This window comes from Schistocerca cancellata, chromosome 6, assembly GCF_023864275.1.
Source record: "Schistocerca cancellata isolate TAMUIC-IGC-003103 chromosome 6, iqSchCanc2.1, whole genome shotgun sequence".
NCBI lineage: Eukaryota > Metazoa > Arthropoda > Insecta > Orthoptera > Acrididae > Schistocerca > Schistocerca cancellata.
In genome coordinates, this window is record NC_064631.1 from 607418878 (window position 1) to 607444800 (window position 25923).

Sequence of the window (25923 nt, forward strand, 5' to 3'; positions counted from 1 at the left end):
CATCTCGACACCTCAGCAAAAAACTGAGAGAACTCAGCATCTTCCCTTTCTTCTGCCGTAGCTTGTCCAGCTTCTTGATATTCTGATACATCTCCTCCCCGTAGAGACTTTTGATGTAACTCTTCAGGCTTTCCCGGCGATCTAATGACATCTTGGGTGTTCTGCCGGATATCAGCGTCGTACTTGCACGATATTTCGGTCACGTAGCTCGAGACCTTCATCAGGTGCGACCTGAGAGTTTTATGTTCATTCTTGATAGTAAGTCTTTCCCAGACAATCACACATGCTGTATACGATGGCAAGATTCAGTATTATAATAATGTCAGTGTCAAATCTTGTCATTTCATGTGTTTCAAGAATGAATGAACCAGATAAACTACTGCATGAACATAAGACCTCTCTACTGACATGATGAATTTCCCACATGTCGTTTGGTAAATCGTCTTCCAGACATTTCACTTGTTGTTGACACCCAACTGCAGTATCCAACTGCTGTATGTCATCAACTCCAGCTTTGTATGCTACAAGGAAATGGTGGCATAACAGGTGTGCATCATGCATAAAAATCTCTACCCACACTCTACCATTCCTTCTCCCCCACCAACATCCCCCAACTGCAAATGTTGAAATTTGGATACTGCTTTAGAATCTTGTAACATTTTTAAAAATTGTTCAAAAAATCCTATTCCATTACTCTTATCTATGCAACTATAAAATCTGCCAAAATAAACATTCATCTTGCAAAGACTTCAGTGAATAAACAAATGGAGTACTTCACTATTTTGTACAAATCCTACCAACTTTAGACTTCACAATTTTTGACAACACAATGGAAAATGATGGTAGCATGTGTCTTAAGTTATAATTTTATTTATTTTTTATCATTACATAGACAGTTGACTGATGGATTTTATATATTCTATTATGGTTCTTTGTTATCTCTTTTTAGCTACTTAGTGGTTGAAGATGATCACTGCTAGTTAAAACCAGTTATGACATTGTGGAATGTCTATGTCATTGTGTCATAAAATGCAAAAAACAGAAGTACATAATAAGTCAAGCTTGTGGAAGATCGAAAGAAATAGGATACTGAGGAGTGGATATCAGCTGTATTGGATTGGGAATGAGGAAAAGTTAGACATGGAGTAGCAGTAGTTATGAGAGGAGGGTTGAAAGTAGAGGTGACAAGGACGAACAACAAGAGGATGAATGTCACAGTGAAATTGAATGCAAAGTATATATAAGTTCTCTAACTATATGCACCACAAATGGGATGTTCTCTTAAAGAGGAGGAGGACTTTGATGAAGAAATGCAGAGAAAACTAACTGGACAGAACATTATCATAATGGTAGTCCTACATGCACACATGGGCACAGAAAGAAAAGGGTATGAGGAAGTACTGGGAATTGAATGGGGGAATGAGCAGTGAGGAAGGGTGAAAACTGTTACAATTTTGTATAAGGAATGGACTAGCAGTCAGCAATACCTGATGACAAGTTGGAAAGCCATAAGGACAATGTGGTACAGCCATCATCTGTCGAGTAAATCTCTGGTAGACTCCATAGTGTGTGACCAGGACAGAAAGAGAACAATCACAGATGTAAAGTTAATACTTCCAAAGCCCTAGACACAGACTAACATCTTTAAGTACTGACTGTTAAAGGAATTAGAGATGAAAAGGGACAGAAATGAAGACTAAAGGGTGGAAGAAGAAAACACGAGGAAGAATTTCAGAAAATAGTAAAGAGCAACATACCAAGGGAGGAAATGCAGTCAACAGAGAAGAAATGGGAAAGATTCGAAACAACAATAGTGGAAGTGGCAGAAAAAGAGTGCAAAAGAACCAATACAAAGAAAAGGTGGAAAGTAGCACCCTACTGGAATGACAGAGCAAAGGAGGAAGTTGTGAAGGAAAACATAGCACTCCATACTTGGCTTCAGGAGAGAACAAAGGAAATGAGACACGAGTACATCGAGAAGACACGTGGCAGCTGGTGAGAAGAAGGAATAAATGGAAGAGTCAGCAAAATTATAGAGGAGGATAATGAGGGGAGCTGGAAAATCCTCTAATGGAATGGGTTAAGGCTAAGAAAAGAGGCAAGCTGGAAAACGTCAAGATGATCAATAAATAAGAAAAGGAAGGTGAGAATGTACTTAAAGTCAAGGAGAGGTTGAAGAAATATTCTTAATAGTTACTAAACCCTGGTGGAAATATGGAAGAGGAAACTGAGGACCTCGGAATGCAAAGGATGTTTAAGTGGACCTAACCTGGACTGAAGAATAGGAAGCAATAAAGACGATCAAAGAAGGTGAAGGGCGTGCGCTAGATGAAGTAAGTGTGATGCTAGTGAGGGCAGCTGGCACTGTTGGAGTTCAGTGACTATCGGGTCATAAGAACAATAAGGAAACAAAGGAGGACAACTGAAAACTGGAGAAAGGGAATCATAATGGCAGTTTTTAAGAACCATTGTTGGAAACAGTGTCAAAATCATAGGAGAGTTACTTTGAGACATCATGCTGCCAAGATACTTGAGAAGATACTGGAAAAGAGAGTGCAGAAAATAGCAGGAGGAGGACAGAGAGAAATAATATACGCTTAGACCACAAAGCCTGGTAGGGGATCTAATTCTTAGTGTAAGGCAGCTACATGAGTGAGGTTGCAAATACAAGGGGCGTTTGAAAAGTCTGTGCAAAGTCTCAGAGATGGCACCACCGGTGCGTATTGAGGTCATGGTTAGTTAGTAGCACCTTTGGAAAGAACGCACACCAGGTTTCAGCCATATTGGTCTATTTCTTTGTGTTTGGTATTCGTGTGAATCAAGGAAGTCGATTCATTGTCAAAAAATGGACGAAAAAGAATTTCGTGTGGTGATTAAACATTACTTTATGAAAGGCAAAACGCCACAGGAGACTAAAGACAAGCTTGATAAACATTACAGTGGCTCTGCACCTTCGATTAGAACAGTTTATAAGTGGTTTCCAAATTTTCGGAGTGGCCATATGGGCACAAGTAATGCTGAACGTTCTGGTCGACCTGTGGAGGTTACGACTCCAGAAATCATTGATAAAATCCATGATATGGTGATGGATGACCGAAGAGTAAAGGTGCGTGAGATTGCTAGTGCTGTGGGCATCTCAAATGAACAGGTACATAATATTTTGCGTAAATATTTGGCCATGAGAAAGCTATCTGCAAGATGGGTTCCGCGATTGCTCACGCTTGACCAAACACGGAATCGTGGAAAGTGTTGCAAGGATTGTTTTCAGCTGTTCAGGAAGAATCTGCAGGACCAAGGGAGATTCTGCACCAAAAAAGGCGAAGACCATTCCTTCAGCCAGAAAGGTTATGGCAGCTGTCTTTTGGGATTTGCAAGGGATAATCCTAATTGACTATCTGGAAAAGGGTAAAACTATCACAGGTGCATATTACTTATCATTATTGAACTGTTTGAAAACTGAGCTGCACGAAAAACGCCAGCGATTGGACTGCAAAAAAGTCCTTTTACATCACAAAAATGCACCAGCGCACATCTCAGCAGTTGTGGTCGCAAAATTAATGGAAACAGGATTCCAACTCACTTCTCATCCCCCCTATTCTCCAGACTTGGCTCCCTCGGACTACTATTTGTTCTCCAATTTGAAGAAACGGCTGGCGGGCAAAGATTTTATTCAAACGAGTAGGTGATTGCAGCAACTAATAGCTATTTTACAGACTTAAACAATTAGTATTATTGGAAGGGATCAACAAATTAGAACAGCGTTGGACGAAGTGTATAAGTTTAAAAGGAGACTATGTCGAAAAATAAAAAAGGTTTACCCCAAACATGTAAGTAGTTTTTATTTTTGCACGGGCTTTTCCAATGCATCTCATATGGCGAGTGTTTAACAATGGTGTTCTTGTTTATTGAGATGCGTATGATACTGTGAAATGAAGCAAGATCTGGGAAAACTTTAAGGAGAAGGAAATTTGAAGGCTGACTATGAGAAGAATACGGGGAATGTATCAAGGCAGTGAGAGTGGCATAAAAGTAGGAGAGAAGACAGACTATTTAGAGCAAAGTAGTGGGCTGAAGCAAGGGAGAGCACTATTCCCGCTACTTTTTATCAGTGTTATGAGTGAGATAATGATTGTAGTGGCAGAGGGAATAAGGGATTAAAATTTGAAAGTGATGGTATTTGCAGATGACATAATAGTGTGGGGAAATACATAAGGAGAGGTACATGAAACACTAAATATGTGAGAGGAAGTGGTCGGGTAGTATGGATTGGTATTTAATGTGAAGAAGTGTGATATAGTCATGACAATGAGGAACAAGATGAGAGTAGCAATGGATGTATGTATTAGACAGCAAGTTCTAAAGAGAGCGGAAAGTTTCAAGTACCTGGGGAGTGAAACGGAACACAGAGGGAGAACCATAAGGAAATTAGCGAAAGGAGAAGGCAACCACATTGACTTCTCAAAGATGTGCCACCAAAAAGCAAGCAAATGTTATACAAGGCGTATTACATTCCAATATTAATGTATGCATCAGAAACATATGTAATGAAGAAGAGGTAGGTAAGGAGGACTCAGACTTTAGAGAGAAAATTTCAAGGAATCAGGATATGAACAATTAGAATGAACAGAGTAAAGAAATGAGATGGTGAGAAAAATAGTGAGAGAGAGGCCCATGCAGGACACCAAAGAAAAAAAAGCAAGATTAAAATAGTATGTGCATGTTAAAAGCATAGGATTCGTCAGGGTATCAAGACAAGCTTGCGAGGAGGCAGGAGGCCCACAGTAAAGATGGACTGTAGGAGTGAATGAATCTGTGAAGAAGAGAGGAGAAGACTGGAACAGATCGGAGAGAGGCATGTAGGAAGATCACAGGAAAAGATGGGGATCCATATGTTCCAAGCACACCCTGCCAAGGGTTGGGAACTGGAGGAGGAAGAGGAGGAGGAGGAGGAGGTGGAGGAGATGATTTTTTTTTAAATGTAGGTGACAGGATTCTCATAGGGTTCTTGTCTTTTATGAAGTTTAAATTACTGGAAAAATGAACAAGGCTTCAATCAGGAGCTGCACAATCATTATAGATTTGTTTGGTAAGCACAGGAGTGGTATGATTACACTGAAATACAATGCAAAATATATTAAGAATGAACCAACTACTCGCCCAAGGATCACAATGCCAGGAGTACAATTTGTAGAATTGTAGCACAAATGTAGTGATTCATGAATTTTGACGGAAATTCTAGAACCACTCAGCCTTCTACCGTCTCCAACACACAATATTTTAGATGTCAGTGTGGGATGATAGAATCCTACCTACTGAGCGTCACATGTTTTTGTGTGCAGGTTTGAAATTCAGTCACGAGAAGAATGTAGACACGACAGTCAAATGGCAATGACAACTACTTGTCTGGCGACCCGTGGAAGTTTTAGTGAAAGTGTATGGAAGAACCATGGAGCTTCTATGTTATTCTGTGCTAATCGTGTCAGTGAACATTCTTATAATAATGAGAACAGTTGAGAAGGTACTCTTGAGAACAACTTTTGTCTTAGCCTTGTTGAAGGGAAGACGTGTATTATGGTTCACTTCTGCTTCAAGTCTGTATGCTGCTGTGAGTGCCTTCCATGGTGAAAGCTCATCTCACTAGTGTCAGATTGGTCATATCCACATAGTAAAATTGCAGAATGCCACAGGCTATGAAAAGCACACTGTCTTGCGCAACTCTATGTCTTCTATGATTGATCCAAGAAGTACCAAGACTTTTTGACAGGGGACAAAAGAGAATTTAATCTTATCTTTTCTTAGTACACTGCCTATTTTTGTGGAAATATTTTCAATATATAGAAGGTAGGCTGTTGCCTTGAAGGCTTCTTTCTCTTCCTTGTTACGATGTTTGTATGTTTACAGTGATCTCTCTGCACCTGATAAAATGAATATCTGTTTTCCAGGAACACAATTTGGAGATGTTCTTATTCCACTTGCGGGTTATCAGTATCTGATATGATATGAGCTCAGTGAATAAGAGTCCTCAAAACACCCATCCCTTGTGCCAGGTAAAAACAGTTGCCTCTAAATAAAGGTTTTATAAGTGGGCTTTAGAAGTACTGAATATCTAAGTGTACTATCACTACTGTGTAACACTATTGTGGTCAAAAATGGCAAACAATCTTCTTTCTCCATCTCCACTGAAAATTTTATCTTACGTGTGGAGCTCAGATGCTGAAGGAACTCTCCGGGACTGCTCAAACTATTGGCCAAACTATAAAAGTATAAATTTATTGCCAGAACACTATTACATTTAAATCTGTTGAGTCAAGTGCCACTCCTCATACCTTCCACAATAAGTTGACCACCAGGGCAGACAAATGACTCCCTATTGTGACAGAGTCAGATTGATCATAAAACACAAAGTTAAATATGAAGTATGTTTGGGTGTTTAGAAGCACTTGATTCTCTGAGTCCAGATCATATCAGATGTCAATAACAAGTGGAAATGAAATACCTATAAACCATTTTCTTGGAAAATATATATTCGTGTCAGTACACACACAGCACTACAGTTGTACAAATGGCACAAAGAAGAGGATGAGGCCTTCAAGACAACAGCCTGCCTGCCATATATATAGGCAGAGTACTAAGAAAACACATGAGTAAACTGATCCTTCGTTGTCCATCACAAATCTTGCTATTTCTGGGATCAGTCAAGATCAACTTAGAACTGCTTTGCAAGGCAGGTGTTTATAAGATTCTGTGCAAGTGAAGCATATTATATATAGGGAAATGAAGTGCACTGTTGAGGAGCCAGCAAATCTATCACAGAGAACAGTAACTCTACTGGCCATTCAATGAAATACATACTGTGGCCCACACTTCAAAATTTTTGAACTCTTATCTATCAGTCAGTGGAAATATGACTGTTTGAGGCCCTTATCAATCAAGACGACAGTTTGCAGTTAGATAAAAGCATGTGACCCTGTTATGGAAAAACTTCATGCTCTGTGCAGCTGGCACCACTCCATGATTTTACCATGTGAAGTCAATCAATATGCCATTAATGAGGTAAGTTTGCACCATCGAGGGTACTTACATATGATGATAATGAGGTGAGTTTGAACCATGGTTGGTAATCACACCAGTGTGCAGACTTACAGCAGAAGCACAAGCACTCTAGCAATGCATGCACAGTGACAAATGGGTGCACTGTGCTTATGCTGCCAGTTTCTTAAATAGATGAGCCCGATGTATTTTTGCCATTATACACTGTGTTGAAATATCTACATCTACATCTACATCTACATCCATACTCCGCAAGCCACCTGACGGTGTGTGGCGGAGGGTACCTTGAGTACCTCTATCGGTTCTCCCTTCTATTCCAGTCTCGTATTGTTCGTGGAAAGAAGGATTGTCGGTATGCCTCTGTGTGGGCTCTAATCTCTCTGATTTTATCCTCATGGTCTCTTCGCGAGATATACGTAGGAGGGAGCAATATACTGCTTGACTCTTCGGTGAAGGTATGTTCTCGAAACTTTGACAAAAGCCCGTACCGAGCTACTGAGCGTCTCTCCTGCAGAGTCTTCCACTGGAGTTTACCTATCATCTCCGTAACGCTTTCGCGATTACTAAATGATCCTGTAACGAAGCGCGCTGCTCTCCGTTGGATCTTCTCTATGTCTTGTATCAACCCTATCTGGTACGGATCCCACACTGCTGAGCAGTATTCAAGCAGTGGGCGAACAAGCGTACTGTAACCTACTTCCTTTGTTTTCGGATTGCATTTCCTTAGGATTCTTCCAATGAATCTCAGTCTGGCATCTGCTTTACCGACAATCACCATTATATGATCATTCCATTTTAAATCACTCCTAATGCTGATATCCATTAATTAATTAGAGAGTATGAAGAAATGAAGTTAGGGGGCACGTGAAAGGGCGAGGGAGTGAGAGGATAGGGTAAGAGGTGGTGGGATGGGGAGGAGAGAGGGAGAGCTCAAATGGTTCAAATGGCTCTGAGCACTATGGGATTTAACATCTGTGGTCATCAGTCCCCTAGAACTTAGAACTACTTAAACCTAACTAACCTAAGGACATCACACACATCCATGCCCGAGGCAGGATTCGAACCTGCGACCGTAGCAGTCGCGCGGTTCCGGACTGTGCGCCTAGAACCACTAGACCACCGCGGCTGGCGAGAGAGGGAGAGGGTGGGTGGAGGAGGAAGGGAGGTGTGGGGGAGGGAGGGAGGGAGGGAGGGAGATAGAGATTTCCAATACCAGAAAAAGTCTAAAACTCAAAGATAATGCAATTTTTTGATCTATTAACATTCTCTTCGCTGTCTGTAGAAACTACGGCTGTGTCATCATTTCCTCAACAGTTGGCACTCAGAGAATCCTTGAGCACAACATTCCTCATTGTTATTTCATGATAAAGGGCATTATTTCTGAGCAGTGACAGCTTGAAGTAAATCATTTGCTCTTTTAATACTTCAGAGAGCCATTAGGTGAATGTTCCTGCTTATACAAAGTGCTCCAGGACTTGAAAAACTAATTACAGGCAGTATCAGTTCCCACTGTAATGGAACTGTTCAACAAACCTCAATTTTTGTCAAGTATAGACGAACACAATACAACAAAAATTAAAGACATAACTCTCACAACACATTGTTAATGTAGTACTTATTGCTTTCTATAATCATTCCAAAAGGAAAAATTGATAAAAAGAATCTTTTCTTAATGAATTGTTAACTATCCGTATTTCTTTGGAAAAATCCAATTTACATCAATATATTACATCTTTGTATCTGAATTTTTGTATATAACTGGAATCGTAAACAAGTTGCTGGACTGACACTGTGTAGTCTGACAGTTATGGAGTAACCTGTAATATGTTAGTTGGTTTCTGTCTCACGGTGAAGGAAAAAACATCCCAGGTTTTTCATGGATATCCTGGTTAAAAATACACTTTCTTCTGGGTGAAAATACACTTTTTCCCTAGCGAAAGTACATTTTTTCCATGTAAAGTGATAATATATTTTCCCTTGGAGCTGTAAAACTTAGCAATTGTTTGAACGGTGAAGGTTCTGCACACCAGCATAGAACTTCCTGGAACGTTAGGAAATGAAACCCAGCAAAAACAATGGATTCTGGAAAGATCTTTTATGCCTGGCAACATTTACACTGCATATTTTCATATTACAGAAAGTTAAACACAAATTCCACCAAATGCAGCATGGTAGCTTCAGAAGCACTGAAATAATGTTTGCAACGTGCTTTAGTCAGCCAAGTCACAGCTCATATCACATGATCTTATCAGCCAATGACAGCAAATATTCACAGCATGTAGTAAGCCAAAAGCAACATCATTGTTAGGTAGCGCAATCACACACAAGGAAAAGTTAATGGTTAAACTACTATACATACAGCACAACAACAAGAAAAGCTAAGCTGTCATATATAATATTGGTTAGCAAATTTCCCCCCCCCCCCCCCCCCCCCCTGAAGGTGCGGTTACACAGGATCTGAGAGCACAGCTTAAAGTTCTGCAGCTGAATATTTCAGACAAGTACAATTATGAATTTCACGGCTGCGCGCTGAAGATTTCATAGATTATCTAGCTGGGACTTCAATTTTTGCATACAAAAGCCAATTAAGTGTGAAATTGCTCAAGAACTCACTTCACACTTTTTTGAAGTATAGTTATACTTTTTGCCATTGTTACTGTATAATTTGTAATCTGTGAAAGAAGTAAAATAAATATGAAAAACTAACATTGAAATTTGTGAACCTTTAAGATATACAAACACATGTGTGCCAGTAAAATTTTAAATACTGGCATAAATGGCTGGTCTTCTGGGCCTGAAAGCTTTCCACATGCCTCAGTGTTAAGTTCTGAAAGAGTCTAATGCTCGGTGACTTAAGAAATTCATCACACACTGTCTCACGTAACGTAATTCATCTCAACCATCATTCGCAACATTTTCCCTCAACCTGTTAGAAATGTAAACAGTTATGTCGTCACACTCAACGAGACAACGTCCTTGAGAAAGACGCATCAAAAGCAGTTTGTTGTCACAATACTTACATGTGCACTGTGCTTTGTTGTTGTAACTGGCACACTTACTTTGCAACTAAAGTTGTATTTTGGTGTTATTCTCTCACGTATGTTTTAGTGCTGCATTATTATTCTACAGCAGTGAGGTAAAGTAAAATTATTCATCAGAGTTCTTACCAGCCAAAATTACAAAAATCTAACTGAAAACTAAAACAATGAAAAACTCCCAGAACTCTAAAAACTTTCTAGGTTTTTCCCATATTTCTCCCAGATGAAAAAATTCCCAGGCTTCCCAGTTGTCCCAGGGGGTGTACACCCTGTGCCTATACATAATGGTGAAATGAGTAGGTAGTTAGCATCAACTGCTGGACTGCATTTTGTTTGGAACAAGTCTCTTAAATGTTTATTTTGCAATGGGAGTACAATCTGCGATTCGAAGAAAATAAGTCTACCGATGATAAAGCACGTGTAAGCAATGTCCAAATTATTTTGTTAACCATAATCACATTCACTAGAAAGAGCTGTTTTAAACACAGTGACCTACACTATTCTATGAGCAATAAGTTCATCAATGAGCAGCAAGAAAGAGGTATTGAGCACTTATTCATTTTTGTGTAGTTATTAACTGCACACTTAGCAATAAAAGACAAATAAGAGCAAGTGTTTGGAACTTTATTTTATCTATTGTTTATTCAATTATAAAGAGGAGTGTGTCTCACTGCTCTTTCATTGCTAAATTGTGCTTCCATAGTTGTTTTGATTGCAAAAGTTTGTCATAAAAAGGGGGACAGTTTGACTGATGATGAAATTCTGAGGCTGCTTGAAGAATCTGTAACAGAAATCGACAACAATGGCTTTGAAATCGATGTCAGTATTTCTGAAACAGACAGTTAATATAATTATCAGTCAGTGTGAATAGGGATCACAATTACATTCACGACAGCTTTACTGACTCATGTCTCAACTTTCCTGGTAACAATGAGTATTCTGAAATTGGAAATGAGCTATCAGATGCATTAGAAGAGTGTAAAGCTCCCATCCAATGAGGCAGAACCCAACAATGGCATTAAATTATGATGTTTGAACCTAGTTACATGTCTTTGAAGGTGTAAGTAATATTTTGGCACCTTTACATGTTGAAAGAAATGAATTTGATTGTTGGAGCCTTTTTATTGATGATTGATAAAAAACACAAAACTGGAGAAAACAGCTATGCAAGATCAACTATTTCTAAATTGCATAGGCAATATAAAACAACTCCCACATCACTCTGGGTCAGCTGGTCTGCTGTGAAGCTACACGAGATGTTTCAGTTTTTCGCTATAATTATTCTCATGCGTCTTATGCACAAAAGAAATATCAGACTATTGGAGCAAATCATGACCAGATATTGGTTTCAGGTCAATTTCCTTTATGTTTCATGTGAATAATAATAATTATATACGCTGGGGGCAACCAAACCACACTCCTTTGCACAAAATTGACATTTTTATGATAACTTTTATTGAAAAGCAAGAGTAGTTTTTATCCTGATGAGAATCTGACAGTTGATGAAGGTTTATGTCCTTTTAAAGGACAAATTTGATGTAGAGGGGTGAGTGGAGGGGGGAGGAGGGCGAGAGGAGAGAAGAGGAGGGATGGAGAGGGTGAGTGGGGAGAGAGGGGGGGGGGGGGGGTAAAAAGATTGGGTGTGTTGTTGGAGTAGAAGGCTATGTAGTGCTGGAATTGGAACATGGATGGGGCTAGATGCATAAGGACAATAACTAATTAAGGCTGAGGCCAGGAGGGTTATATATGATACGTATGATATATTGCAGGGAGAGTTCCTACCTGCCCAAGTCAGAAAAACTGGTGTTGTTGGGAAGGATTCAGATGGCACAGACTGTGGAGCAATTGCTGAAATGAAGAACGTCATGATGGGCAACATGCTCAGCAATGGGGTGATCCAGATGTTTCTTACTCCCACACCACCTGGTTGCCTCTCTCATCATGAGCAGCTGCTCGCAGTCTGGCTTCAGCTGTCAGAGACTATGGTTGTGTGTGTGTGTGTGTGTGTGTGTGTGTGTGTGTGTGTGTGTGTGTGTGTGTGTGTGTTCTGTCTATATTTTGACAAAGGTCTTGTTGACCAAAAGATCACTTTCTGAAAGCCTTTTTGTTGTGCCTATCTGTGACTCAGCATCTCTGCTACATGGTGAGTAGCAACTATTCTTTTTGTAATACTGTTACATATCATCCTGGAATGTCCACTGTTTAAGAAATATACTTCAAGATATTGCATTTTTTTGTTTTGAGAGGCACATGGATTACTAGCACAAATGTGACAATAGACACCAGCTGCTAGTATGTCTGCCTGACTGTTTCAAGCTGTATCACATAAGGATGAATTCTGCTCAGTGGAAACAGTTACATAAATTCAAGAAAATAGTTTTGTACATTTATCTTGTAATAAAAATGTAAGTTTTGCATTTACAAACTTTTTTCTACCTTCAAATTTTCTAACTTTGAAAATATAAGTATTCTATAAATATGTGGTGAATTTCAAAACACCTTGAACAAATTAAAACGTAAAGGATGATGGTATGTATTTCAATGAAAAAGTTTTGCTTTGCTCCTTCATCTTACAAGTTCGAGCCATACAAAGAATTGGAAAAGTGTACAACTTGTGGGGGACTACAGCAGTCACTGTGGCCCAATGGAATGTGTTAAGTGTTGCTCAGCACCAATTGTCAGTCATCTGAAGATGACTGCTTACCTTTCCTCATTTTTATCTCTTTATGGATAATTTCGAAAGACACCTTAACAGTGAATGTAGAAAGATGATCATCATCCTACCTGTCAGAGACAAATATCTGTTCATGTTCCATGATTTCCAATGTGGTCATTAGTTTTGATGAAATGTACTGTGAGAATGCTTTCACACTCGTGGTTCTGTCCGGGTTGAATGTTTTTCTTTGTTGACAGACGTTACTATATTTACTAAGATGCCCCATTTTTCAAAATAATCTATATTTAGGTCCAGTAGAAATCACTAGTCAGAAATATGTAAGACATATATGCAAAAATATGTGACAACATTAAATTTGAAATACTTACCAATGTAACCTTTTAAAAGTTCTGGGAGGCTGAAGTCTTCACTACTTTTATGAAAACCCACCCAGTCCATATCATTTGCTGTAAAATTTGATTCTTCTCCTGGAGGTATTGTGCCATTCCTTGGTGTTGTATCCTGTGTAAAATAAAGTGCACATACATGTATATAAATGTCCAATTAGTAATTATACAAGGTTACTTTGTTTTCTTCATCACATACACTCACTGCACAAAAGTAGAAGGAACATCTGTTGTTTGGCTCCAACACTATCACCTAATTCTCTTTCACCGTACAACACCATTTGCCAATTTCCAAAGACTTCTATTTTAAAAACTGAACACATTGCACATACACTATATAATCAAAAGTGTCTGGACACCATCATGTAATGCAGAACTGACCACTAGATGTCAAGTGAGGCAGGCCTGTCAGTATAAAAGGAAGTGGAGACTTGTGTTGTCAATAGAGAAGCAGAAACAACAGAATGGGTGGGTCAGGAGAGCTTTGTGGCTTCCATATCACTTGACTTATAAATCCATCAGGGACATTTCAGTCATTCTAAAGCTGCCCGAGTTGACTTTTGGTGATGTGACTGTTGAGGGGAAACATGAAGGAAAAACCACAGTTAAGCCAAGACAGGCAGACCTCACATACTGACAGACAGGGATCGCGGCGTTGCAGATAGTGGTTGTAGAAAGTCACACGAAGTCAGTGGAAATAATCACTCTACAGTTCCAAATACTACCAGCAGACCAGCTAAAACAGTGACTAAGAAGTTAAAAAGCATGGAGTACAACAGTTGAGCAGCTCCTCATAAGACACACATTTGTGTAGTGAATGATATGCATTGCTCAAGGTTCTGTAAAGAGTGATGCCACTCAATAGTGGATGACTGGAAGCTAATGATTTGGAGTGATAATTCATGCTATACCGTGTGGCAGCCAGATGGATGAGTTTAGATACGACAAATGCCTAGAGAATGTTACGTGTCATCATGCATAGAGCAATAGTAGAGTATAGAGGAGGCTGTAGTATGATTTGGGGGTGTTTTTCATGGTTAGGGTGTGGTCTCCTTACTGTGCTTAAAAATGTTTAATATGGAAGGATATGAAAACATTTTACAGACTTGTGTACTACTTACAGTAGATGAACAGTTCAGAGATGACTGACTGTATCAGCAAAACAATGCACTCTATTATAAAGCAGTCCCTGTGAGACAATGGTTTGTGAACAACAACATTCCTGAAATGGACTGACCTGAACCCAATGTTATGTCTTTGAAATGAGTTAAAATGCCAACTTCACTCCTGACCCCAGCATCCAACATCACTCTCTTTCCTGGCTATGGCTCTTGAGGAAAAATGGGGCACCATTTCTCCACAGACATTCTGACATCTCATTGGAAATGTCCCTGGCATAGTCCAAGTTGCCATAAAGGTGAAAGTTTGACACATTGCATACTAATGTTGACTAATAGGTGTCTGGACACTCTGGAGCAGCTAGTGTATGTGGTAGGTATACTAACTAGAAGTGAGAGAAGAGCAAGTAAGCATTAAGAGTAAATGAAGATTCTTACCGTGCAATTTACATCATTCAGATCATGCTCTATGTATTCTATTTGATATATCATTTTTGCTAGTATCAGGCAAGATACACCAACAGAACATATGTGAGCCACTATAGTCTGAAATTTTGTCCCAAATGATAAACTGATGACTGCTAATAGTACCAGGATGAAGTGTAAAGCACAGACCTGCAAAAGATACAAACAAAGTCAATTTTTACTAGACTAAGCAGTGAAACTGATAAGTGTATGTTGAAACATTAGTCATATTAACTGACAAGAGTCACAGATACTAAATGAATGTTAAGTATTTTACTTCATCAACAAGCTAATATGTGTCAAAGTAATATTCCCTTAAAACGCTTTTCAAATTACACAAAATCCTATCTGATTAGAAGTATTTTAATATGTTGTGTATGCTGAAAGGCATGAAAGGGAAGCAGTAGTTGAGAACGGAGTGAGACAGGGCTGTAGCCAATGTTATTCAAACTGTACACTAAGAAAGCAGCAATGGACACAGAAGAAAAGTTTGGAACAGGAATTAAAGTTCATGGAGAAGAAATAAAAACTTCAAGGTTTGCCGATGACATTGTAATTGTCTCTGAGACAGCAAAGGACTTGGAAGATCAGTTGAACAGAATGGACAGGGTCTCAAAAGGAGGATATAAGATGAACACCAACAAAAGAAAAATGAGCATAATGGAATGAAGTCTAATTAAATCAAGCAGTGCTGAGGGAATTAAATGACAAAATAAGATAGTTAAAGCAGTAGATGAATTTTGCTATTTGGACAGCAAAAGGAAGTCTCTACTGGAAGTATTTGTATGGAGTGTAGCCATGTATGGAAGTGAAACATGAACAACAAACAGTTTAGACAAAAAGATAACAGAAGATTTTGAAATGTGGTGCTACAGAAGAATGCTGAGGATTAGACGGATTTATCACATAACTAATACTGAACTTGGGGAGCAAAGGAATTTGTGGCTCAACCTGATGGGGGGTAAAAATCGTAGAGAGAGAGGTAAAGATATGAATAAAGAAAGCAGATTCAGAAGGATATAGATTTCAGTAGTTACTCGGAGATGAAGGGGCTTGCACAGGATAGATAAGCGTGGAGAGCTGCATCAAACCCCTCTTCCGACTGAAGACCACAACAACAACAATATGCTGACATAGTGACAAAACCAGTATAACAGTTACATTTCTTGCATCTTACATACAGATGTAACATTGGCAATAGTTGTGCCCATACTTACTATGGTTGCACTAAACTCTTATTAAGGATGTCATCATATGTCGCTTGCAGAGTAACCATGGGGCCCATGGAATGCAATGCTATGGCTGCCCAAATCATATCTGAACCCCTACCTTGTTTAACCCTTGGAACACACTCTCAGCCAGAAGTTGGAAACACTGTGCACCAAGAATCATAGGACCAAATGACTTTCTTCCATTGCCCCATAGTTCTGGTTTCATGGCTTCCACACATATTTTCCTGTTATGGAAATTTGCATCACTGATGAGCGGTTACGAAGTTCCAGTTAATTTTGCAACTCACCGCTTATGGAACTCCCTTTGTATGTTTTGGTGCTGACATGGTTTGCAAGTGAGACACTCAGTTCTGACTTCTGCAGCTGTCATTCTCTTTTTTTCATCACAATAATCTTCAATGACAGTCTTTCATGATCACTCGACACACACTTCTGTCTGCATTGTGACTTTGCGAACGATGTTTTTCCACTTTCTCTGTATTTGGTATAAATCTTCAACATGGCTACAAGAAAGTACCTTATAACTGCAAAAATTCCAAAAGGAACCTACAGTATACATGTCATGTCAAAAAGCAATTCAGTTTTGAACTGTTCTGCACACCCATCTCCACCAACTACCAGCCAATTTGGTCTGTCTACAGATCTGTATTCAGTGACTACTGCAGTAGAATAGTGTCAAATACTCTTTCACAAAACCCAAACAAACTCTGGTCTTATGGAAAGGCTGTCAGTTGCACCAAAGTTAGTTTCCAGCCACTTACACATGAGACGTGAACTGAAATTTAGGGCAGTACAGTGAAAGCTAAAATCCGTAACTCTGGTATCAAATATTCGCCTAAAAAGTATAACCCTGAGGACTGCCTAAATTTAACCCTCATATCACTGAAAAGATGAGTGAAATATGAAACAGTGTCGGTGGTGTTCAGAAACAGCTGAAATTGTTAAAATTGAACAGAGTTCCAGGACCTGATGGAATCCTTGACAGACTCTATACTGAATTTGCAGTTGAGGTAGCCCCTATTGTAACTATAATCTATTGTAGATCCTTCAACAAAAAAGCATGCCCAGTTCTTGGAAAAAAGCACAGGTGACACCCATCTAAAAGACAGGTAGTGGAAGTGATCCACAAAGCTACCGTCCAATGTCCCTGACATCGATTTGTTGTAGAATCTTAGAACATATTCAGAGCTGAAACATATGAGGTATCTTGAACAGAATTACCTCCTTCATGCCAAGTAACAAGGATTCCAAAAACTGATCATGTGAAACCCAACTTGCACTTTTCTCACATGACATACTGAAAACTTTGGATGAAGGCAGTCAAGTAGGTATCGTACTTCTTGATTTCCAAACAGCATTTGACTCTGTACCATGCCTATGCTTATCATCAAAAGTATGATCACATGATGTATCAAGTGAAATTTGTGACTGCATTGAGGACTTTTTTGGTAGGAAGGATGCAGCATGTTACCTTGGATGGAGAGTCATCATCAGATGTAGAAATAACTTCAGGTGTGCCCCAGGGAAGTGTGTTGGAACCCTCGCTGTTCATGCTGGATATTAATGACCTTGCAAACAATACTGATAGCAATCAAACTTTTTGCAGACAAGGCAGTACACTATAATGAAGTACTGAGTGAAAGAAGCTGCAAAAATATTCAGTCAGATCTTCATAAGATTTCAAAGTGTTGGAAAGATTGGCAACACACTTTAGATAATGTAAAACTGTGCACTTCACAAAATGAAAAAATAAATAAATAAAATAAAAACTAAAATTAAAAAAAATTAAAAAGAAATTTACAACCTGTGACTGTAAAATCAAACTCTTACAAACACTGGCGTGTAACACTTTGTAGAGATATGAAATGTAATGATCAGATAGGCCCAGTCATGGGTACAGCGGGTAGTAGGTTTCAGTTTATTGGTAGAATACTGGGGAAAAGCAACTAGTCTAAAAAGGAGGTTGCTTCCAACTCACTCATGTGAACCTTGTTAGAATATTGCTCAAGTGTGTGAGACCCATATCAAATAGAATTCACAGGGGATATTGAACATACACAGAGAAGGGCAGCACAAATGATCACAGATTTGCTTGACCCACGGGAGAGTGTCACAAGGAGGATGATAATAAGGAACCGAACTGGCTGACTTGAAGACGGACATAAACTATCCTGAGAAAACCTACTGACAAAATTTCAAGAACCTTCTTTAAATGATGGCTCTAGGAAATTACTACAATCCTGTACACATTATGAGGCCAAGACTAGGTCAATTATAGAGTGCACAGAGACATTCTAATAATAAATCTTTCCAAGCTCTATATATGAATGGAATGAAACACACACTAATAACTGGAACAATACTATGTATGCTCTGCTGTGAACTTAGCAGTGGCTTCCAGAGTATAGATATAGGTGTACAGATACCTTGTTGCATGTGACACTGGATGCTGGTATCTACTCTTCTTCAGCATGCCAAATAATTACATTCTATGGTGATGTCATTTTATTTATTGCTGCTTGCAGTGACACTTAAAAATTTAAAAATTCTTGACAACACACATGGTATTTCATCCCCTCTCTAAAACCATGTGGAGGGAAACCACTTCACTTTCCCCTCCACGTTTTACCTTACTGTAGTCTCTCTCTCTCTCTCTCTCTCTCTCTCTCTCTCTCTCTCTCTCTGTGTGTGTGTGTGTGTGTGTGTGTGTGTGTGTGTGTGTGTGTGTGTGTTCCCCCTCCCCTTTTTCTTTATGTCATTTTAGTCTGTATCAACTTCCAGATCTTACAGACCAGTATGGTATTGTTTTGATCAGCTCTTTGAATGATCTGCCAAAACAAGTTTATTTGGAAGTACAAATAGTAGTAGCAATGACAGCATAAAAGCCACCAGTATGGTGTATTTTCAGTTTTGTCATGCAGTAAAAGAGATTATTGATATGCTAATGAAGAGTTCAATAAAGGCTCATCATAGATTGAGGCTAATGTCAATTTATGACATGGAATACTGGCAGATGACACCTAAATCTGTTGATCTCCAGGTTTAAAGTACTTAACCTCATAAAGTTCAAATTTTGGTAGAGGGGCATAGAGTAACAGCCAACGACACCTCTTTTTCACATCCAACTACCATCAATAGATTAAATAATTTAATCAACCATGATGTTCAGTGTTAACAAGAAAACACATTCAGTTAGGTTTCATGTTTAATGAGTGTAGGACATTAACTGTTGCATAAGTAGAATCATCATATGCTCTACATTTTGTCCTCAGCATGTTTCTAACGTATGACACACACCCATCTCTAGGTAGCTCGCATTGTGAACCTTGACAGGTCTCCTCAGCATTAGCATTTACACAGTTTGCCACCTCTATTCTCACTGTTAGGGTCTGAAGTCATCATGATAGTGCTGAGTCTTATTAGCATTATACCACTCAAGTGCAACCCAGTCTTGGCAGAACTACTGCCACTAGCTTCCACCAAGTCCATTACCGGTCTCTACATTAAACTCGCAGACTAGACTTGAATCTAAACACTGAACTAATATATAATTTAATTCAGTTTTGTTTGATATAATTTCAGAATAGTTTTGTTTATGTGGATTTTTAATGTATGGTAATTTGGGGATGATGTTCATATGTATATATGGGGAAACCATGCCAAGATATAATAATTTTTTTCTTTTCTTGTAACCAGTGGAGATTCATCCACAGAAAGCAGAACTTTATTGTGAGTGTGTGGTTTTATTTTCAACAATTATAAGTCCAGCTGAGTTCAAATGTAGTCATAGTTCTCTTGAATTCAAACCATCTGCAACCACAGATGAAAACACAGAGGAATGAACAATGTAGTACTGAACAACTGAAAGCTAAAGGTGTATTGAATACATAATATAATATGTATATTTTCCTCTCTTACATTTTTATTCCCACCACAAATCACGGACATCCAGCATTTAAGGTTACAGAATTGTTAATGAACCATGGCAGTTGCCACAGTGAGGTGTCCTGTGTGCTGAAAAACATTGATAGCCATACTGTAGGTGCAACCACATTAGAGGAGTATCTATGATGAGGCCAGACTAACATATGGGTCCTGAAGAGGGACAATTGCTGCCTCAGTAGTTGCTGGAGCAACAAGTCTGAAAGGTTGATTGATGTGGTGTTTTAATGTTAACCATAATGGCCTCGCTATGTCAATACGGTAAATGGCTGGAAACAAGCAGAAACTGTAACCAGTATATTTTCGTGAGGATATGCTTTACTGTATAGCTTAATGAGGATTAAAATAATTTGGAGGTAAAACAGTCTCTCACTAGGACCTGCAAGCAGGGACTACTTAGGAGGTTGTTGTCATCAGAAAACACAAATTTGGCATTCTAAAGGTCAGATTGTGGGATCTTAGATCTCTTACACAAGTAGGTAGGTCAGATAACCTGAAAAGAGAAATGAATGAGTTAAAGTTAGTTGACATGGAAATAAGAGAAGTGCAATAGAAATCAGAACAGGATTACTGGTTGTGTGAGTACAGGGTTAGCAAAACAAAATCCAATAGTGGTACACAGAGTAGGACTAGTAATAAATAAGGAAGTAATAAAGAAGGTTGAAAGATTACCGATATCGATCTTCTCCCTGACAGACTGCACTTACCCTAATGCATCTTCGCTCCGGTAAGGTAGTGTCCTGATGGGGAAGCCACATTGTATGGACAAGGGTGGTTTTGGCACTTGTATATCTTTAGGCAGGAGAGAGAGTCAGTCCAGATAGAATAGCCATGCCAGGTAGATCGCATATATGAGGGGCTTTTAATAGCAGAACTGAAGGTATTTCATTACTCAGGATATGACACTTAATCCACAGTGTCAACAAAGTACAGCACGGCGAACTTTAACCAAATGGTGTTCAGTAAATAACTGTGGCTGTATAACAAATGAGAATAAATATGTAAGAACATTTTACATTTGTCTAAAGTATAAGAAATCAAGAGTTTATTAAATCTGTCTTAACATCACCAAGTGATACGAGACACAGATAGGACATGTGTCAGTAGCCTCATGGTCAGGAACTTTCATGATCTGGCACATATATCTTGGGTGCATGTTGGCCTCTTGTGCTGTCAGATCCAACAAGTCCAATGCTTAGAATTTTGGACAGAAAAATTACTGCCAGTACTTTTAATTAAAGATGAGGAGCAGCCTACAATGTGAAGTGCTATGAACTGTGTAGTAAATGTATGATTATAGTCAGGACAGGCAAAAAGCTAAGACCTTCCATAGTAGTACAAGTGCATACCTCTACTAGCTATGCGAATGATGAGACTGAAAGACTGTATGATGAGACAAAGAACATCACTCAGTTCTGTAAGGGAGATAAAAATTTAACTGTGATGGGGAACTAGAATTTAATAACAGGAAGAGGAAGATTAGTAAAAAATAGTAGGAGGCATGGACTGTAGGTAAAGGACTGCAAGGGGAAGCAAACAAATAAAATTTTGAACAGATCATTCTTTAATCACTCCTAACACTTTCTTTGAGAGTCATGGAAGAAGGCTGTATATGTGAAAGAGAGCTGGAGACACCACAAGGTTTCAAATACCGTAGATTATATAATTGTATGGCAGTGAGCTTCAAAACTGCAGAATATTTCTTGTGGCACATTTGGACTCTGCCCATGATTTATGGGTCATGATCTGCAGATTAAAACTGAAGAAGCTACAGAAAGGTAGGGAATTAAGGAATGGAACCCAGACAAACTGAAAGAACTGAAACAGTCAAAGGTTGCTGATATTTTCAAAGAAAGTGTTAGGCAACGATTGAGTAAAACAGAGGACAGGAACACAGCAGATGATGAATTGGCACCTGTAAGCGATTAAATATTTAATAACAGAAGAAAATCAAGCAACGAAATCCTTGGGCAATGTGAAGATATTGACTCTGTCTTCGATTACATTTTGACATGGGTCTTCCTTACAGCCTCACCACAAATGTACAGTACATTTGCAGTGGAAAGGAGGATTGGTCAAAATATGTCAATAAGCTCAAGCTTACCAGAACCTTTATTCACAAACAAAATCGTATCCAGCTCATCCATAAACAGATCTTCCATGTCACCTGCTCTTCCAACTCGAATAGATCTGTTAACCCGCCACCAAACAGCACTCTTCTGATCACCCAGTAAAGAAGAAGGCATAAAACCCATCTTAAGTCATGTTGCAGTGGTCTTAGAATATGCTAGGTGTGATGCAATTCTATCTGCTACATGTAGATCATAGCTGTATTTCATAAATTTTTATTTAAATGGTTACTTTTGGCATGATAATATCTTACCAATGATTTGTAAATTACTTGTACTAAAATTCCCAAAGCTCTTGTTGTGGCATAGCTACCTGTTGGATTTGGAAGACACAGTGTGTGGTGTCATTAGTGCTTGAATGTTATTTATATTTTATTTTACTACCCAACAATTTTAGATGATGTCATATGTGGCGCCATTGGTACTTCATGAACTTATATTTTATTTATATTTTATGAAGTTTAGTGCTGTACCTGTAAGAACTTGACAGAAATATATATTTATTAATTGTGCAATATTATGATGTACTATTTACAAACCCTGTTATGCAGTGTTGTTGTCCGATGTTCTAAAATATGCCATGTGGCATCACCGTACTCTTAATGTTTCATATGTTCATTCGTGTATTCCACAAACAACTTGTCAAGAATGCATTTCATGTATGATTTTGCATACTTTGTTTGGTTGTAATAAAATGTCCCAATCCTTGCATGCACGTCACCAGTAGTGACCTCCTTGGTCAAGTAGAAGCTGTGGGCAGCACTTAGGCACAGTCTTCACTCTTTTGGTGATGAGCACATGTAGAGGCCACATTCTGTTATTGCACTTATTGATTTCATGGCCTATTTTCCACTTGTACAATCTGTGTAATGCAATACTTACATTTATGGCATAGTACCCAGTTTGGAACAGTATTAGCGTAGTAGAGTCTAAGCTGCTAATGTAATGCCATTTTGTAAACCTTAATGATACACTGTAAATCTCCTGTATTTTATCCCTCAGGATGATCTGACACTGGACAAACAGTCCAAAATCAGTCATCGACAAACAAATGGTCTCCCTGTGCAATGTAAAGCCATTTTATGAACTGATACTGTACACAGGATGTTTAGCTTTTGAAAGTAATGACTACTACACTTCAGTATTACATAAGCAAAATGGAAAATAATAAAAGAATCAAAAATCTTTTGGATGTTATGAATGATTTATCATTTTTCGAGAAAGTGGGGTGGAAAAGAATAATTTTATGAAAAATGCTTTTGAATATTTTAAAATTGCATTCATCTGTCCTTTTCTCCTCATGTGTTGAAATGAAAACATGAACTTTTGATTTCAAAAACTTGAGATCAAATGTGTACTGTTCTTTTTAGTCACACACCAGCACTCAGTGAGTAAGACAGCTCTATCAAGCTGTACTTGGGCTTTTCTTTCCCAGTTTGAAATATATCATTTTCATACTAAATATCTACACAACCCATCCGTGCTTTATAGTAGCAAAAGAAAATGAATTAAAAATTAAAAACAAAATTGTTACGTACATCATAGGCACCCAGTAGCATGATGGACAACAGCAATATCTTGAGTATATGCATCTCCAGGAACAGCCACATAAAGTCACTCACTTTTTCAATCAAATGCTTGCCCTTCATTCCCAGCTGCTGTAGCCTGTAAAAAGAAGTACCTGAAACAAGATGACAGCTGTCTAGTCTCTGTGCTTTAAATCAATGTTAAAAAAGGACAAATGGCTTATCCTGAAATTTTATTAGCCACAACTGTTTAATCCATAGTAAAAGTCTGCTGGAAAGTGTTGTTGTTGTTGTTGTTGTTGTTGTTGTTGATGATGATGATGCCATTAATAACAAAAAAGGTGGAAAGAGTGGCATGGAACAGCTACCAGGAGGGACATGTGGCAATAGGAACTTCATACTGGTATGGAATATATGTAATTACATCTAGACTAAATCAAACAATGGAAAATTCAGGATGGAATAATGACAGCTGTCTGAATGGGCTTCATGCATTTTAAAAACTTAATGTACATTAATACAACTTACCTCTGACATTTGTATCATCTGGCCTTGAACTTTCATCAGTATCTTCTTCACGAAGTGAAATATCTCTTCCTGAAGCATCTCCAGATCGGCTAGTTCGAGCCGAATTAAGTGTAGCTGCCCTACACAGAAATTAAATATTAAAAAAACTGAAAACAATCCTTCAAGGAAACACTTCGAAAACAAAAAGCAGCACTATTACCCATGGGTAGCTACAAAGCTTTTAATAGTTTAATGACTTAGGAACTACATTAACCTATTAGAAGCTTCTAGATGTGGTATATCTCATTCTTCAAATGGTTAAAGTTCTGCTATCCTTTATCAGCAGTATTTATGCACAAAAATACTGATTGACACTCGGGCCTAGGTATTCCAAAGAAATTGGCCTCTCACCCCCAGAGGCTTAGATTCCCAGTGACAAAAACCATAATTTTTACACAGTTGTTTAACAAATAAGAAAATGCTATTAAAAATTAATAAAAGCATTAAAGAGTTGCAAATATTTTTTTGGTTGCAAAAATGACACCTATAAGATTTCACGTGAAAAGATTACCTCACACTAAGTGAAATGAATGCAACAAATAGCAGAAGTGGGAAGGATGATAACAGTTTTATGTTCCACTAAGAGGACTAGTACATGAATAAGTGTCAAAAACTTATTTTTAATTTTTTCCCTTAAAAAATTCACTATAGTTTTCTGGACAAGAAAAAGTTAGCTTCTAGGAAATTTGATGGCGGAAGTCCAAAAATTACAAGAATTTTTAAAATGGATGCACATATGGTGATGTCCACACATCATGCAGACACCTCTGCTGAAAGATCTTGGTTCTCACTTGTTTATTTTCTATGAATTTTCTGTCTCTAATGTTAGATAACCTGTGAATGCATCATGATTGCTTCTGTTGTGTTTATACTGAGAGTTTAGTCATTGTTTAACAATTAACACTGTATTTATTGTGAATTAATGTAATTAGTTGCAGTACTACTGTGTGGGCATTTATTAAAAAACTTCAGGAAATTGTGTGTGTTTCTAGTAGTAGCAGAAATCTTTTAAAATTTATCAGATTATATCTTTTGAGAAAGGCAGCATGGCCTACATTCTTTCAGAATAGATCCACAGATGAAACCCAGTTGTGCTGTCTCAAAAAATATAGGACGCACAATCTCACTTGCTGATATGGCACACCATACTCCTTCCCCCTCCCCCAAACATGAACATATTGGTTGTTGACCAGTATCTGGTGTTCTGGGAGTTTGCATGTAATGTCAGATGGAACCAGGATTCATCAGTTATGAAATACAGCAGTGCATCCAACATTCCACTTTCTACTGTTTGACATAGCACATTTTGCCTTATCTTCCTCGTTTATTTCTTAGACACATCATTTTGTAGGGCATCATCCCTATATGGTGTAAAACATGTTGACAAGACCAACGCAAAATGTTCACTTGTTGCAACAATTTACTTGTTTACTTCTTTGGACTCTGGATTGTTTGTGTTCAACTATCCGTGATCACAGCAGGCATACGAACGGACAGGGCTCGATTCTTTTTTGCACTTGCAACTGACTCTATAGTACGCCACTTTGTCCAAAATCCAGTATACCACTGTTTGCTGGTTGGAAATATGAGGAAACATTTTTGCAAACAGTCCCATGTTTCCTTAAATGAACCCAGAGACACTTATGCCTCCATTATTGTGATTCTTTCTTGCTGAGATATTTACTTCTTATGTCTTAACCAAGTCATAATGGCTTTCGTATGGGCAATAAAAAACCATAGTCACAACAGCTTTGAAACAACAGATGACAACTGGCGGGTGGCAATGAGCAGTC

The 25923-nt window shown here is 38.4% G+C and overlaps 1 protein-coding gene across 1 annotated transcript in view; it reads right to left on the reverse strand.

Moving 5' to 3' along the window:
• LOC126088449 (piezo-type mechanosensitive ion channel component) overlaps positions 1-25923 on the reverse strand; it is a 724612-nt gene that overhangs the window by 332440 nt on the left and 366249 nt on the right. The window contains exons 17-20 of the mRNA XM_049906591.1: positions 24092-24210; positions 23576-23718; positions 14708-14884; positions 13134-13266 (exon numbers count right to left, since the gene is read on the reverse strand). Of these exons, the coding sequence (XP_049762548.1) occupies positions 13134-13266; positions 14708-14884; positions 23576-23718; positions 24092-24210 (572 nt within the window). The remainder of the gene's footprint in view (positions 1-13133; positions 13267-14707; positions 14885-23575; positions 23719-24091; positions 24211-25923) is intronic.